This window comes from Pecten maximus, chromosome 6 (genome assembly GCF_902652985.1).
Source record: "Pecten maximus chromosome 6, xPecMax1.1, whole genome shotgun sequence".
Lineage (NCBI taxonomy): Eukaryota > Metazoa > Mollusca > Bivalvia > Pectinida > Pectinidae > Pecten > Pecten maximus.
In genome coordinates, this window is record NC_047020.1 from 9,933,905 (window position 1) to 9,951,997 (window position 18,093).

Here is an 18,093-nt window from a genome sequence, read left to right on the forward strand (position 1 = left end):
CTTTCATCATTCTCCCGATATCTTGTGGATTTTTTTCCCTTCAAAATCACTTTAAGTTCACTGATATTGTTCATTTGTTATTATGTATTTATAATTGCTATGATTGACTCATATTCTAAATACCACATGTACGTGATGAATAGAACAAATATTTACATAGGTATACACAAGATCTATACACGCCTATCACATGATCTATATTTAGTATTTAATTTGACATAGGTATACACACATATCACGTGATATATATCATTTATACTGACATAAGTATGCACATACACCACGTGATCTATACCCAAATATCACGTGATATATAGCATTTATACTGACATAGATATGCAGAGTAAGTATGTGATCAAAAGTAGTAAAACTCGGTTAAATACCACATGTTGTTTACCATTAACTAACAAAGATATATATCAAGAGGTCTAAGTACATCTGCTAATAGAGACCAACCAACCAATTGTTTTCCCATAGACTTTAGTGTTAACGTTTTGGAGTATTTCATTCAAATTCTTGAATTCAATATGACAATTATGGTTTATAACAAAAGTTTAGGGTCTGATATAATACCTAATCAAAAAAAAAAGTTGGGTCCTTCAGCTCAAATTTTCTCCAGGGTAGCCATTTTGAAAATGGGTGAATTTCGCAGTAAAAATTCTCAAAAATCTGAAATGTTTACCTGTTAATTGTTATTACCTGAACTTTTGGGGGGAAAAATCAATCGGACTTACGAAATTAATATCAACATTTCTTATTGACAGTTACCTATCAGGCTACATATCTATTTTCTCGCTTCATAACATACTGGCCAACCAGTGGCTGCCAGACATTTTATCCTTGGCTCAACTTTCTATACACAGGGGCTGTTTCAAAAATCCATTTTTTCAATTGGTTGGTTGTTCCCTATATCGATATACCCAAACATTCATGTAGAGCACCAACAACACAATATAATATAATGATATAGATACACGCGCTTCAATAATTGCACAGTAGAGATACTAGATTAATACTAATAGAGTATTTGAATATTCTTAAATCTCTGCACTGTATAGTTTCTTCAGCAGAATGTTTTCCTGGTGGAATAATTTCACGCAATTTCTATATATAAATTTGATACTTATCACACGTTGTCAATTCGCTTCACTCTACCAATTTACAGCCCTTGGCGCCATGTTTCAGCCTAATTACATCTAAGTCGGCAGCTTCCATGTCATGACTGTCCGTCACCTGACGACTGACAAATAATTAGCGATTTCGGGGTTCAATTAGGGATAAGTTTTCCTTATTAACAGGGAAAATATTTTTGCACAGTTTAATTGGATTTAGTTTTGAACGGAAGTTTAAATATAGCCAAATGCTTTGCCTGATGAAAGTCACAACACAAATGATATATGTATTTATGTCTATAACAAACTTATCCTTTTTTTCCCTACATCTTCAAACACGAACAGCTGTCTGTTTTGACGGAGTGGAAACTCTCGTGGACGATTCCCCACATGCGGTCCTGATCAGGACATGTAGATCTCGTGTCGCTGGAGATTGGTTGTGTTGGTGGATATTGGCTGTGTTGGATAAGATTGGCTGGCTATGGACACCGTTCAATGAACTTGTTCGTAACACGTTTTTATTCCTCCATGGCGACGAAATAGTTCCAGCATAGTAAAAGAAACAAATGTTGTCACTCAGACTAATATCTCCTGCCGTGTCGTTAGCCTTCAATTAAGATAGCAAGTCAGCATGTTGCACGCCTTTTTGCTTGCCTACTGAGGTATTTCAATTCAACGTGAGACATTGAGTGATTAAGCAATTTCACATATCAAAGGAAATTAGTATGCCTGAGTATACTTTAGGAATCCAACTTAACTGGTCTACTGATTTCAACAAGGTTATCAGACTTTGTGTTGTCATAATTGTTTTTGAACGGTATGTGCCCCGTTTGTGAACGTACCCAGTATTGTATTCTATAGATATACTGTTATTGGACAAACAACTAGCATCCTGTCACATATCAAATTGTACTTACTGATATCGTGTTGTCTTTACTTACCTAAGTATCAGTATTTTCATTCTAACTGCATACTGAGAATACAATATAAGCTTTGAACCTATACCACACTTTGAACGAATGATAACTGACACCTATTATTTCAATGTGATATTATACAATTGAAAATTAAAAAAACAAATCAAACAATAACAACATTTACTTACATACCTCTGTGTTATGTAAACACTGTAAATCAAGACATTATTTGAAGAATAATTTGATAAAGAAACTATCAGATTACAATTAAAAATATTGAATTACTGAACTGTTTATACATGGAGTGTCATTCGTTTAGAATATTTTCCGCCCTAAGTGGTTTCATTGCTGTCATTGTGGCCCTTTTAGTATTGGCTGAATCCGAGTTATCCAATATGGAGAGGAATCGCCATGTTTTCAGCATCACTTGAGAATATACCTGTAACATGTGCTTTAAACTACGGGCAATCAACGCAGTTTATAGTGGTTTATACATCAACTTACATACCTTGTTTTCAATCATTAAGTTGATAAAGGATATCTAATAGTATCATCATTAATACCAAATATATTTCACGAATGTAGATAATATTTAGATATTTTCCAAACGAGATAATCCAGGTGCGTAGCCAGGCGTACGCCAGTACACCCGGGCTTCCACATCATTTTGTCAAGATAACTTTGTTTTCATTAGAAAATTTTCAAACAAATATTGTTTTGATAATATGATATGAAAATGTTGAAGTTCCTGTGGATGGTTTCTCATCATAACCTGCAATTAATGTAGGCCTATTTACCGGCGGCTAGATTGTTTGACACTGTATCCGAACGTCGCTAGGTGTCTAGAGATTCTACATGTATATGTCTTTTACGGCTTCAGCATCATGCGTCGGCTAAAAACATATGAGGACTGATTGATATGTTGTGGGCATCATATTGAAGGAGGTACTCAAGGATGTTCGAGGTAGCACTCTAAAGTAAACAAAATGGAAAAAATCGGTGAAAGAGCAGTGAATATCTAAGGATATCCATAATGACATGCAAGCAACATTAGGGACAGATGCCCCTTCATATGCTTTAGTGAAAAGGTGGGTGGCGGAATTAAAGCGCGGCCGACAGAGCCTTGAGGATGACCCCGTCCTCGATGACCTGTTAATGTTCCACACCCAGAAATGGTCAATAATGTTCATAATATTGTTATGACTGACAAACGAGTTACAGAAAGATATATAGCCAGTATAATTGGTATTTCACAGTGAGGAGTACATTCCATTCTGACCGAGGATCTTGCAATGAGTAGGCTTTCTGACAGTTGATTAGAAGCACACTAGCACGCATATCATCGCGTGCTAATGTTAACCTTTTTGAGGAAGAACCTGCCCCCTTTCCTCAGAGATTTGTCACTATGGATGACCATGGGTCCATCATTTTATCCCAGAGGCCAAACAACAATCAAAACAATGGAAGCACTCTGGTTCTCCCCCGCCAAAGAAGGCAATGACTGTTCCATCAGCTGGGAAGGTTATGGCTTCGGTTTTCTGGGATACGAATGGTATTCTGCTTTTTAAGTATCTCCAAAGGGTACAAAAAATCAATTGCACATACAACGCTTCACTTCTGAAGCAGTTACGGGAAAATATTAAGCTTAAGCGCCGAGGAAAGCTCACTAAAAGTGTGTTATTCCATCAGGACAATGCTCCTGTTCACAAGTCTGTTATTGCCATGGCTGCCATTGACGATTGTGGCTTTAAATTGATTGAACATCCGCCTTATTCACCTGATCTCGCTCCATCGGACTTTAAACTGTTTCCAAAAGTGAAAACAGCTATTTCAGGCACCCACTTTCAGTCCGATGATGACGTCATGCATGCAGTGGATAGTTCTTTCTGAACAGCCAAGAAAAGGAGTTCTATAAAAGTGGCATTGGGGCCCTTAAACACCGCTAACAAAAGTGTTTAGATACTGAAGGGGATTTTGCTGAAAACTAATACAATATCAGGCTCAAAACATATCAATCAGCCCTCGTACCTGAGATCAACTATAGACGGAGAACGAATGCCTCTCTGACATTCTTGCATGTGTGTTGCGATTTTGTAGATTTAGACACATTGACAACCATGTTTGTTAAATATTTATAAAAGCTATTAATCCATCGTCTATTGAAACACACATCTTAGTTTCAATATACATGTACAGTGTATATGACATTTGTATGATTTAACACCTGAATATGTACACGACATATATTTTCAATCAACATCATTACATAATTTACAATGTATTACATATTATAAGTCATGACTTTCACGGTATATGTTTTGTGCTAATATGTTTCTCGTAAAATATGCTAATCACATCTGTCTATCTAGAAATACAGTTTATATCCTTTAGAATAGATGTTGTAATATTCTCAAAATATATTTATATGATAAAAGCTCCGTCAAATCAACCCAGATTACTACGCGTTGTGGGCTCAATCCAAATTGGCGTGTCTATTATACCTAGTGAGGGAATGCCCTGCCATGTGTGCATGGCTTACTTTGTGGTCCTGATGGTAGAATATCACCACTCCTGTAATAGTAAGTCCATTCTATTCACTGTCACTATCGGAGATTACTTTTATTCTTTTATATTTTCTTCCGTTTGCTTCTGTACTCGGAGACCCGGACGCAGCCATGCTTGTTATTTGACCGTCTGTGTTTTGATTAGTCAAATCAGCAAAAGGTTAAAAGGTTATAGAATGAAAACTGTTTGCTATTTCACGGGTAATAATGTAATAAATAGGAATATTCGTAACTGCCCTTCAACCACCTGGCATCGCAGAATCCTAGGAGGACTAAACAACTCTATGATGTATGTCTCATTCAAGTGAGAAGTAACTGTTTCGCCTCGTGTTCTGTTATAACTTAACATTAGATATGTATAAATTAAGTTGTGTGTTATTTTTTCCACCTATATACAGCATGAATTTTTTTTTTCTTATCAGTCTCCATAGTCAAAGATATATGAAATTGTATTATTATAATTCACTGTTCCATAGGGCGCGCACTGTTTTGTTCCAAACGATTGAATAAAGGGATGGAAATGACACATTTACATGCCGTCTTTGAATCAATGACTTTGTTGCATGATGAATGATTTGAATTGATGTGGTGCTTATCTGTCTGTGACAGTATACATAGCCACCAGCTAATGACTGTTCCTGTTGACATAAATGAGTATGTGGTACTCCCTAACGTATAGGACTGCAATATAGCAGTGAACGCAATCAAGCCATGTCAGCATATTTCTGTTGGGTAGATGTATTGTTTATATATAGGTGAATGTATGCTATATTTACTGTTTATAATGGGTTTATTTTAATGAATTATCCAACAACCAAATGGATGCAATGATATAAATCCTCCTGGTGGAAGCAACTCAAGCATCCTACCTACTAATCTCTGTCGTATTTATGTTTAGCTTAAGTCCGTGACATTTTTTTTATATGTACAATCTTTGGTTTAACCTGCTGTCATAAAACGTAGTAATGTCAATAGACAATATACATTCTTTATACAACTGTTCTTACCTTATGCAAAATGCACGTGAAATGTATATTACTTTTAATTACTGTTGGTAGCATGATAATAACAACAATAGCAATGCCACTTTAATGAGAGAGGTCTCTGACACATTCACGCGCAGAAAACTACAATAAAGGAAAACAAAATAAAGGCACTATACAAGCCAACAGATGACAATAGTTTGAATTCAATGTTACAATGTATAAAGAGAAATACTTCTCCCGGAAACAATTGTAACACGTCGCTACCAATACTCGACTACATGCTTGTTTATATAGCGATGTATCCTCACCTTCCAACATTATAGTTCATGTAAGGCGTTTCTCAAGAGGAAAACTAACGCCCTCTAACGTACTTTGAAAGTGCTACAAAATTCATTCTAAAATAAATTACCTACACAAACTAAAGTTGCGATAAGAGTGTCTTAAAGTGCACTTTGATGTTTATCTTCCGTTTTTTTCCTTTCTCCATAAGTAATTGTCACACTTACTATCAGGAAAGTCCTATCAATGTTAAATATCAATGTCTACATATAGTACACAGCTGGCCATGTTATATAACCGGTTTATAGTCCAATATGTCACACCAACTGGCCATTCTATACAACCGGTTTATAGTCTGATATGGCACACCAACTGGCCATGTTATATAACCAGTTAATAGTCTGATATCCATTTAATAATATCTCACTTTTTAGTTGAAACTACAAAATATTGCCCTTTCCATCTCCTCATGAATTACTAAATTACCATCGCACAGGCGTCTGAATATGTTTCGAATTTCACACCATGTAATTTCAACTGACCCACTACGGAATTGTAATGGCTTTTCTTGTGAAAACACATTCTGATTTAAATCAAACGTGTTAAAAGGAAAGATATGAATTGTTTTTATGTTTTCATTTTTTTTCGATTCCATGTGATGATGAATTTAGTTGGTCTGAATTGATCAGCAACTACTTCCTCCATGAGATCGACATGATTCAATCCTGAAGTGTGTTGGTTTCTATTCGCAGTATTAACACTTAAATATCATATTCTGTATCATTATCCTGTATGTACCTGATCACCAACAATCCATGTTTATCCTGTCTGTACCTGATCACCAACAATCCATGTTTATCCTGTCTGTACCAGACCACCAACAATCCATGTTTCTATCTGATAAGACTTAAATATCATATCCTGTCTGTACCAGACCACCAACAATCACTGTTTATCCTGTCTGTACCTGATCACCAGCAATCACTGTTTATCCTGTCTGTACCAGACCACCAACAATCCATGTTTCTATCTGATAAGACTTAAATATCATATCCTGTCTGTACCAGACCACCAATAATCACTATTTATCCTGTCTGTACCTGATCACCAACAATCACTGTTTATCCTGTCTGTACCTGATCACCAACAATCACTGTTTATCCTGTCTGTACCTGATCACCAATAATCACTATTTATCCTGTCTGTACCTGATCACCAACAATCACTGTTTATCCTGTCTGTACCTGATCACCAACAATCACTGTTTATCCTGTCTGTACCTGATCACCAACAATCACTGTTTATCCTGTCTGTACCTGATCACCAGCAATCACTGTTTATCCTGTCTGTACCAGACCACCAACAATCCATGTTTCTATCTGATAAGACTTAAATATCATATCCTGTCTGTACCAGACCACCAACAATCACTGTTTATCCTGTCTGTACCTGATCACCAACAATCACTGTTTATCCTGTCTGTATCTGATCACCAACAATCACTGTTTATCCTGTCTGTACCTGAACACCAATAATAACTGTTTATCCTGTCTGTACCTGATCACCAACAATCACTGTTTATCCTGTCTGTACCTGATCACCAACAATCACTGTTTATCCCGTCTGTACCTGATCACCAACAATCACTGTTTATCCTGTCTGTACCTGATCACCAACAATCACTGTTTATCCCGTCTGTACCTGACCACCAACAATCACTGTTTATCCTGTCTGTACCAGACCACCAACAATCACTGTTTATCCTCTCTGTACCTGATCACCAACAATCACTGTTTATCCCGTCTGTACCTGATCACCAACAATCACTGTTTATCCTGTCTGTACCAGATCACCAACAATCCATGTTTCTATCTGATAAGACTTAAATATCATATCCTCTCTGTACCAGACCACCAACAATCACTGTTTATCCTGTATGTATCTTATCACCAACAATCACTGTTTATCCCGTCTGTACCTGACCACCAACAATCACTGTTTATCCTGTCTGTATCTGATCACCAACAGTCACTGTTTATCCTGTCTGTATCTGATCACCAACAGTCACTGTTTATCCTGTCTGTACCAGATCACCAACAATCACTGTTTATCCTGTCTGTACCTGATCACCAACAATCACTGTTTATCCTGTCTGTACCAGACCACCAACAATCACTGTTTATCCTGTATGTACCTGATCACCAACAATCACTGTTTATCCTGTCTGTATCTGATCACCAACAATCACTGTTTATCCTGTCTGTACCAGATCACCAACAGTCACTGTTTATCCTGTCTGTACCTGATCACCAACAATCACTGTTTATCCTGTCTGTACCAGATCACCAACAATCACTGTTTATCCTGTCTGTACCTGATCACCAACAATCACTGTTTATCCTGTCTGTACCTGATCACCAACAATCACTGTTTATCCTGTCTGTACCAGACCACCAACAATCACTGTTTATCCTGTCTGTACCAGATCACCAACAATCACTGTTTATCCTGTATGTATCTTATCACCAACAATCACCGTTTATCCTGACTGTACCTGATCACCAACAATCACTGTTTATCCTGTCTGTACCAGATCACCAACAATCACTGTTTATCCTGTCTGTACCTGATCACCAACAATCACTGTCTATCCTGTCTGTATCTGATCACCAACAATAACTGTCTATCCTGTCTGTACCTGATCACCAACAATCACTGTTTATCCTGTCTGTACCTGATCACCAATAATCACTGTTTATCCTGTCTGTACCAGACCACCAACAATCCATGTTTCTATCTGATAAGACTTAAATATCATATCCTGTATGTACCAGACCACCAACAATCCATGTTTATCCTGTCTGTACCTGATCACCAACAATCACTGTTTATCCTGTCTGTATCTGATCACCAACAATCACTGTTTATCCTGTCTGTACCTGATCACCAACAATCACTGTTTATCCTGTCTGTACCTGATCACCAACAATAACTGTTTATCCTGTCTGTACCTGATCACCAACAATCACTGTTTATCCTGTCTGTACCTGATCACCAACAATCACTGTTTATCCTGTCTGTACCAGATCACCAACAATCACTGTTTATCCTGTCTGTACCTGATCACCAACAATCACTGTTTATCCTGTCTGTACCTGATCACCAACAATCACTGTTTATCCTGTCTGTACCTGATCACCAACAATCACTGTTTATCCTGTCTGTACCTGATCACCAACAATCACTGTTTATCTCGTCTGTACCTGATCACCAACAATCACTGTTTATCCTGTCTGTACCTGATCACCAACAATCACTGTTTATCCTGTCTGTACCTGATCACCAACAATCACTGTTTATCCTGTCTGTACCTGATCACCAACAATCACTGTTTATCCTGTCTGTACCTGACCACCAACAATCACTGTTTATCCTGTCTGTACCAGATCACCAACAATCACTGTTTCTAGCTGATTTCATTATCACGTATAGTGAGTTAGAGTTTTATCCTAACCCCTGATAAAGCTCACAAATTTTACTCGTAATCTTCACTCACGGTCGTCCTTTAATTGTCGACTACATACCTTGACGAATATAAGTGGTACTTCTCTCCTCCGCAAGTACATTAAATAATTGCTTTTTTGTATATTGTTAAAGGGTAAACTGTCGTCTGTTTGTTTTGTTTTTGTATTTTTCTTTGATCATTTTTATCTTAATGTTGAGCTAAATTTGCCTCAAAATGGCCTTTTTTTCTATCAGTCATGGTTTAAATTATGAATGAAAGAAATAAACTTCTGCTTATAACAGGAATTGTACTGCTCTAGGTAAAACTCTTTTTGTGGTGTTTTAGTTTGATATCATTAGCCTAATATGATCATCAGTGACTTGTCACTGAATGCGGAAGTGACGTCATAGACATCTTCAACATCCATCCATGAGGACGTTCGCTGTTTCGACTGATAAAGAATCAGGTAAATATGCATGTTTTAAAAACCCGTGGAACGGGAATAGCCTGGTTGGCATTGACCTGGATGGTCCATTTTGGCTTTGGTAGCCTTATTTTCCGCCTGGATGGCGCGATGGTTATATTTCTTGACGGATTGGAAATCCGTGAGCTGGTGGGGTCAGCTTCATTCAGGGCCGGTTGCTCGCTATCAGTCATGCAAGACTTTTTCTAAATTTGGTTATATGGTATGCATGTAAGGAGTAGTATTATGATAGTGTTGGTTGTTATATTTATTGACGGTTACACTGCGTACTTATATATTGCTTGACATAGTTTCGAGCATGGCTAATTTTACCAACGACTTGAACAGGGAAAGGGAGGTAACTCTAATATTATTGTTTATACCGCGTTCGAGTACGAACATCTGCTGTGGAACATAATTGGGTTGGAGTAACAATAATGGTGTCCCTGAGCACGTTTTGGAGTTAGATAGCGATTGTTTGTTGTATTCTATGTGTAGTATATTTCCCTTGTTTAGAACATGGTCCTTCCAACTACATTGAAAAAGAGACATACTCTGAAAGGAAGGAATGTCCTTCCTGCCATCAGAAGGCTCCAGGAGGGTGCCCCGGTAAAAGCCCTTGCAAGGATGATGGCAGGTCGTAAAACGGAGGACTTGTCTATGCGGGTAAGGCTGAAGGGAATAACTGTTTTGTAGTTGAGTAGAAATATATTTATAAATCAGATATTAAATAATTAAATTAATTATCTGATAATCCTTCCGGTATCAGTATCAATAACCATGAAATAATTAAGGTAAATATGTGATATAACGTAATTATATTTTGACCAACACATATCCATACATGGATACAAAAGGGATAACAAGTGTCTGAAATATTTACAACTGTCTGATTACTTGAATAGGAATAGAGATACTAGGTGTCTGATTTTTAAGTGACAACAAATGTCTGAAATAGATATGATTTCCGGATTTGGGGGACATAATTATAAACTACATATTTATCTAGGAAAGAATTTATATAGGCTATGCCTGTTGTTAGATCCTTTTTCCTCCTTTTTCCTTTTGATATAAATTAGTTGAGATTGAAAAATATAAGTTTTTTATGCTTTGAAAAAAAAAAAAAAAAAAATCAAGTGATGATGGGTGTCTGAAATAACAAATAGGGGGATAGAAATACATGTTGAAAACATCACACTGGCAGAAATACTTCAGTGAGATAGTTATGTCCCATCCTTTGTTACACATACCATTGTTAACAAATTTGACTTAACCTTGTGGCTAGTCCTCCACCTCTGGGTTGCGAGTTTGAAACCAACGGTGGGCAGTTTACCAGGTAGTGGTACTGATGACTCTGGTTGTAATAGGATGTAAAAGAAAATAAACAAAACCAAACTTAACTCTATGTACTGATCCGAGTCATATTGTCAAATGTCAGTTAACACTTGATCTGTCATCATGTCATGATATGTATATACCATTATTGCATGTATATCTATATCCATACCCCTATTCCCTCAAACCCTACCCAACCCCACCCCTGTGTATCAGCATAAATGGTATCTATGATTAGTTGATAGTATTCATCTGGTTATTCAATGTCCATGACAACTTATATACAAATAAGATTAATCAGGGAAATCCTGAAAGTTGAGTGTATAGTGGTAGAATAATTTACTCTGGGATTTAATTGCAGGATGTGGAAAAATATGTAAATGAACTCACTGATGAGTCCCTCTCAGACCTATTAGAATTGGCAGGAAAGAACAAGGAGGATATATCAGAGGCACGCCTCCTCCTACATTATCTGATAGTTCTGGCTAATGAGAAGGGACAACCCCAAGGTCAGGATCTACTTGAGGCACCGGGAACATCTACAGAAGCACAGGTAAGTGAAAATCATTGGTATGGTCAGTGTGGTCATGCATATTTTATATTATAATGTCTTTTACCTATTTACGAGCATTTAAACAAAGTATATGTATATCTAAGGTATAGATATATAGATAAACATATCAACAGTGTAGACAAATGAGGTTTTCAGTGAGAATGTATGCTCGCAGAGATAATAATTACAAGTATACAAAGGAAAAAGCCTGAAAACTGAGGAACAATAAATCCCCCCATCCCCCCATCCCCCCATCCCCCATGTAGACAAATGAGGTTTTCAGTGAGAATGTATGCCTGCAGAGATAATAATTACAAGTATACACAGGGAAAAGCCTGAAAACTGAGGAACAATAAATTTGTGGCTGGTCAACTTCATTCTCACCTGTCTGATTGGAAGGATATTTTGCAGGGATATGATGATGAAGGGAGGAAAGTTATTACAGGGTGGCTATAAAATGGTGTAGACATATATGACTTTTTCATCATTTCAAAGGTAACTTCAAAGGTAGAGCTTTTGATAGTAGTACACCCCCAGTACAATACTTTCCTAACTCGGGACATTGTAGAGACCATGTAGACTTCATTGTGAAAGAGTTGTGTGATGGAATAGAGAGTGGTTCTCTCAGTCTCCTAGTTAAAATTGGAGAGTGTGAACTACCAAATGTCATCATGCCCTTACTAATCGAGCCCACTAAGCCTCGACTTTACCATGATGAGAGGTACCTTAATCTGTGGATCAAAGATCTCCCTTTCAAACTAGAAACTCTAAGGTATGTCCATAGAATGATTGAAAAGAATGCCTATATGATCACCCTTGACGAAAAATCAGGTTATGATCATATTCTGTTGTCAGAAAGGTCTCGCAATTATTTTGGCATTCAGTTCGGTGGTTTTATTATGACATACTGCACTTTGCCCTTTGAGTGGAAAGCCTCCCCATACGTGTACCAGTCTGTTGGAATGGTTGTAACAAATTACCTTCGATCAAAATCTATCTTGAATGCGCAGTATATTGATGATCGGTTAGGGGTTTCAGACACAATTGGCAACAATCCATATATAGAGGCAAAGCAGATAGTGTATACTATGGTTCAGGTCTTGACAAGGTTAGGCTATACTCTGGCACTGGATAAGTGTTCTCTGGAACCTGGCACAATTAAAAGGTTTCTCGGCTTCTTGATCAACTCCATTGATCAGGCTTATCTACTGCCTGATGACAAGAAAATTAAAGTTTGCTAAACTCAGAGAAGAAATCCTATCGCACCCAGAGGTAGATGTCAGAACCTTGCAAATGTTCTGCGGCAAATGTATATCCATGAATATAGCTGTACCTGGTTGCAAGCTTTTCTGCAGAAAAATGAACAGAGCTCTTTCTGTGGCTCTGAAGAACACTAGGAGGATTCCAGTCACAGGTTCCGTTCGTGAGGAGCTTGAACACTGGTGCTTTTTGGACAATTGGGGAGGCTGTATGAAATGGAGACCAGAATACCACAAGTTAATTGAAATGTCCACTAATTCTTCAGGGTATCGTTATGGAGCGGTAGTAGCATTGGATGAGAGGGTGACTATAGGTGATTATTTGGGTGAAGGTGATCTTCTATTGGGTCCGAAAGGGGGCATGGAAGTCCTGTATATTCCCTCGCGTAAGGGGTTTGTCCCTGATTTGAAAGGGTTGAGATGGCCATTATATGCATACAGAATTGCATTTGCCTGTACATAACTCCAACATTGAGGTGCCTGGTTATATATTGATGGCCTGTTTCAGGAAGTTGAAGAGAAGCATGTGGATTGGCAAACTATTGATGATAGACTGACAGAGTTGGATCAAAGGCTAACGACAACTTCCGGGTACAAAAGGAAATCAAGTATATTGAAAAGTTTCTTGGAGTTCCTGTCCTTCTTGCCCAATGTTACGATGGATAATTGCTCTCCCCAGGAAGTGAAAAAGTTTCTTGTTTGGAAGGATAGCTCGGGTAAAACCATTGTGCATAATATAGGTTGTGTAAATCTAGGTAGCAAGGAAGGAGATGAATGCTCTTGTCCTACACGGCTGGCCTCCGGGACAGTTGAAGGGATTATCAATCAGCTGGTCGGTATATTTGATGTACATGGATATGGCAGGAGATGGGATCTCATCTCTATGACTGGGAACCCAGCAGCATCTCCCTCAGTGTCAAGTTATTTGAAGTTAGTTCAGGAGGAACAAGCAAAGTCTCATGTTCTCCCGAAACAAGCCAAGCCAATCTTTTTGACAAAGATAAGAGCCATATCCTTGTTCATAAAAAGAGAACTAGGGAGGACAGATCTGTCCATGAAGGATAGATACATCCTTAACCGGGACCAAGCCTGGTTCAAATTGCAGTTTTTTGCAGGAGACAGGGCCAGTGACCTCTCAGTCATTGTCACACAGGAAATCAAGGTCCTTAACGATAATTCGGGGTTAGTCTTTCAACACACATTTGGGAAAACACTGCGGGGTAGCAAGGGTAGGTCAAACACCTTCGTCATCAAACTATGTGATGACAAGTTAGTCTGTCCAGTGAGAGGTCTACTAGATTTTCTCCAGTTTGCAAAATCTAGTGGGGTCGACCTCACAACAGGTTACCTCTTTCGAGTGGTTTCTGATAGTGGCAGGGTCCTTGATAAGCATGTGAGCTATTCAGTGGTGTATGAAAGGCTCCGCTATTATCTCGTTGTGCTAGGATTGTATGAGGGGGAAACCCCTCATAGTTTCAGATCAGGATGTGCTGTTACTATGGCACTCTCGGGTTCAGTTGACCATGCTGAACAAATGATGACTCACTTGGGTTGGTTCACTAAGGAGAGTGCAGAGTATTACGGGCGGCTGCACACAATGGCAGATTCTGCATTAGTTGCATCAAAAATTGGCTAAAACAACAATGGATGCAAGCAAAATTGAGGAAGTATTCAATACGAATGTTGAAAGATTTTTTAGGTTAGTCTGGTCAGGTACCCATTTTCTAGTCAACTTTTGAGTGTTTTAATACGCTTTATAGTCAATTTGAATAGTTCCCTGTACCATTTACCACATTTTATTTAGGTAGTAAAATGGATTAATACAATTGCTTTATAGGAAAGGGTCAATTGTGTGAAGGCATATGAATACTGAATGACTATCTACAATGTTTTAAATTACTATTAACTTGAGTGAGTGTATGATTTATTTCAGTGTTTTTTTAAATACTTGTGGTTTATACAGTGAACAATGTCTTATTATGTATATAAAAAAAAAATGTATATTGGTAGAGTTTTGGTAATGTTCAAGGCAAGAAATTCTTAAGTATTTAATGTATTTGATTCAAATTAATTAGTAAAGAGGATATGATTCTGTATTATAACCTTTGACTATGCTTATTATATGGTTATAATTATTTGATGGTATTGGATGAAAGCTGAGTTGGAGAAAGAGGAAATTGGTTTTGTGCAAGTATTAAATGGAATGTGTGACTTCAATCAATTTTGAATGTATGTTTTTTATTAAAAAAAAAAGGAAATAATAATTGTTATAAGAAAGATGTTTTATGGTTTTATTTGAGTATTGGGAGAAGGGAGAAATAAAATATGGTATTAGATATAATGATGGTTAATGACAGAGAACCCCTACAGGAGTATCGAGGCAGAGGCTTTCACCCAAAACTCAATGAACTGAATGCCGGAGGTGATAGTCACTGGGGATTCGGGTAGATCCTCAGTGACTTGTCACTGAAAGCGACGTGACGTCATAGACATCTTCAACATCCCAGGAATGGTTTCAACAGCAGGAGAGAGGGGGATATCTAGTCGGATACCTTGAAACGGTTTATATGGGCGACTTTTTCCCCAACCCACCCACCCATTAGAAAATAGTGAAAATGCATATTGTAGAGACTAGACTGTATTTCACTATTTTCTTTCTGTAGAGGCAGCTTCCTCTGGTATCCAGTTCGCATCTAAACAGAGGCTTTCATCCAAAACTCAATGAACTGAATGCCGGAGGTGATAGTCACTGGGGATTCGGGTAGATCCTCAGTGACTTGTCACTGAAAGCGACGTGACGTCATAGACATCTTCAACATCCCAGGAATGGTTTCAACAGCAGGAGAGAGGGGGATATCTAGTCGGATACCTTGAAACGGTTTATATGGGCGACTTTTTCCCCAACCCACCCACCCATTAGAAAATAGTGAAAATGCATATTGTAGAGACTAGACTGTATTTCACTATTTTCTTTCTGTAGAGGCAGCTTCCTCTGGTATCCAGTTCGCATCTAAACAGAGGCTTTCATCCAAAACTCAATGAACTGAATGCCGGAGGTGATAGTCACTGTTGATAGTTTTAGGAAAGGACTAATATAGGCTGAGCCTGTTGTCCAATCCCTTTTGCCAACACCAATTCTGTACGATATTCAATGTAAATTTATACTTGTTGTGTTGACAATAAAATATTTTGAAATCTAAAATATAGTCACTGGGGATTCGGGTAAAACTGACTTTCAATGACTGGTATCTGTGAAAATGGATATTTAAGAAATGAAATTTATTTTTTTCAACATTCGTGAGGTCATAACAACATTGCAAAAATAAATTCCATTCCTTATATTCCCATTAGGAATATCTTTATTTTAGCAAGCACCATAAGATATTTGTTTAATGTGTTTTTACCTAGGAGTGACGTCGGAAAGAGAAACGCCGTTATCGCGGGAAAGCGTCAGACATTTCTTGGCACGGTCTTAGCAACCGTCGTAACAACAATACAAACAAAATATAGTTCCATCTACAACATTTATTTTGTAAAGTTTTTGGAGTGATTTTCATCATATTTTGAACATTTAAAAGACCGTAACAACATGAGATTTATGCGTTTATTTAAAAGAATACGAGAAGAAGAGAACATCCGACGGCGGAGAGTACTACCCGTGGTAAAGCGGTCATCTTCGTTACTACACAATGTGATTAGGCTTATGTTTTTTTTGAAAAATGAACACAATTTTCGCCAATGCGTTCAAGCATATTGGGTGTAAATATTGTATCTTTAACGACAAAGTTTGGTTTTACTTTTATCTAATTGCGAGGAAACTCTCCGCGTAAACAGTATGAACGACGAGCGTTTCTATTTTGCACTTCAATCATGAAAAGTGGAACGTTGCAACGTATCTGGAGTGAATTTATTACACCAGTATAGATCAATTAGTGATATATTTGATTTGAATAACCCCCTGTAATGAGGATCAAAGTATTGAGGTTTATTTACCAGCACGTGATCTATATTGCTGTAAATTCAGAATTTGTGCTTTTACTAAGACATGAAACATGGCGCACTGTTAAGGCGTTGACATATGTACTTATAATCTAGCCTGCTGTATGTTGAAGTGAATTCAATGAGATCGTCACGTTGTATTTGCTCTTTCTGGTAACTGCTCATTTAAAAGACGGAAAACCTACATTATTTTCTTCATATCTAATTATCGAAGATATTGTCATGATACTGCTGCAGGGTGAATCAATATGATTGAACTAGAATATGTATTGTATGTTAGGCTAGATATTGACCTCCTAATACACCCCTAGCATGGGATCAATTACCATGTATACACTCACAGCAATAAAGGATGTAAACATCACGGGTCCTGTATTTACGATTTGTATCCTACTCGTTATTTACTGTCTTTATGATTGGAACATGTCTTTCTGCCATGTCTAGAACGGCCAGGCAATGTCTCCATTGATACAATGTACATAGAGCGCAGGTGTACCGCAGTATCAGGGTGATTCCAAAGTATTCAAATGTTGCTGGGAAATACATTTTCTTCTAAAAGTCCAATATATCTCAAGACAAAGATATTCCGATATGTTGTCTACATAGAGACATTGTCTAACAGAAGTAATTCACAAAGATGTGTAGTCTAGATAACGCCATGTGTAGTCTCAATAGAGGTACTATACAAAGATATTCCGATAAATCCCTGTGTAGTCTCAATAGAGGTATTAATTTAGGTACTGAGGTACTATACAAAGATATTCCAATAAATCCCTGTGTTGTCTAATAGAGGTACTATACAAAAATAGTCCGATAAATCCCTGTGTTGTCTAATAGAGGTACTATACAAAAATAGTCCGATAAATCCCTGTGTTGTCTAATAGAGGTACTATACAAAGATAATTCGATAATGTCTTGTGGTGTCTAATAGAGGTACTATGCAAAGATATTCTGATAGTGCCCTGTGTTGGCTTATAGAAGTACTATACAAAGATATTCCGATAACGCCCTGTGTTGTCTAATAGAGGTACTATACAAAGATATTCCGATAAAGCCCTGTGTTGACTACTACCCGATGTACTGTACTCTGCACTGGGACAATTTGACTGTTTAAAGAGCCT

The 18,093-nt window shown here is 37.6% G+C and overlaps 2 protein-coding genes across 2 annotated transcripts; both read left to right on the plus strand.

The window, feature by feature from the left end:
- Nucleotides 1–10,341: 10,341 nt before the first annotated feature.
- Nucleotides 10,342–13,111, plus strand: LOC117330027. Its single transcript, XM_033888246.1, has 3 exons — nucleotides 10,342–10,492; nucleotides 11,523–11,714; nucleotides 13,070–13,111. Exons 1-3 carry the CDS (start codon nucleotides 10,346–10,348, stop codon nucleotides 13,109–13,111), a joined length of 381 nt encoding a protein of 126 aa, XP_033744137.1. The 5' UTR covers nucleotides 10,342–10,345.
- A 126-nt stretch (nucleotides 13,112–13,237) lies between these two features.
- Nucleotides 13,238–14,626, plus strand: LOC117330000. The gene is made up of 2 exons (XM_033888230.1): nucleotides 13,238–13,428; nucleotides 14,020–14,626. The coding sequence occupies exons 1-2, from the start codon at nucleotides 13,335–13,337 to the stop codon at nucleotides 14,607–14,609; spliced, it is 684 nt and encodes a 227-aa protein (XP_033744121.1). The 5' UTR covers nucleotides 13,238–13,334; the 3' UTR covers nucleotides 14,610–14,626.
- The last annotated feature ends 3,467 nt before the right edge of the window (nucleotides 14,627–18,093 follow it).

What these genes read in the sequence shown, in the direction of transcription:
- LOC117330027 (XM_033888246.1), top strand. Translation starts at nt 10,346, where the DNA reads ATGGTCCTTCCAACTACATTGAAAAAGAGACATACTCTGAAAGGAAGG. An exon ending in CGGAGGACTTGTCTATGCGG is followed by an intron (nt 10,493 to 11,522) that starts GTAAGGCTGAAG and finishes ATTTAATTGCAG; the next exon opens with GATGTGGAAAAATATGTAAA. An exon ending in GAACATCTACAGAAGCACAG is followed by an intron (nt 11,715 to 13,069) that starts GTAAGTGAAAAT and finishes GCTTTTCTGCAG; the next exon opens with AAAAATGAACAGAGCTCTTT.
- LOC117330000 (XM_033888230.1), top strand. Translation starts at nt 13,335, where the DNA reads ATGGAAGTCCTGTATATTCCCTCGCGTAAGGGGTTTGTCCCTGATTTG. An exon ending in ATACAGAATTGCATTTGCCT is followed by an intron (nt 13,429 to 14,019) that starts GTACATAACTCC and finishes TAGGGAGGACAG; the next exon opens with ATCTGTCCATGAAGGATAGA.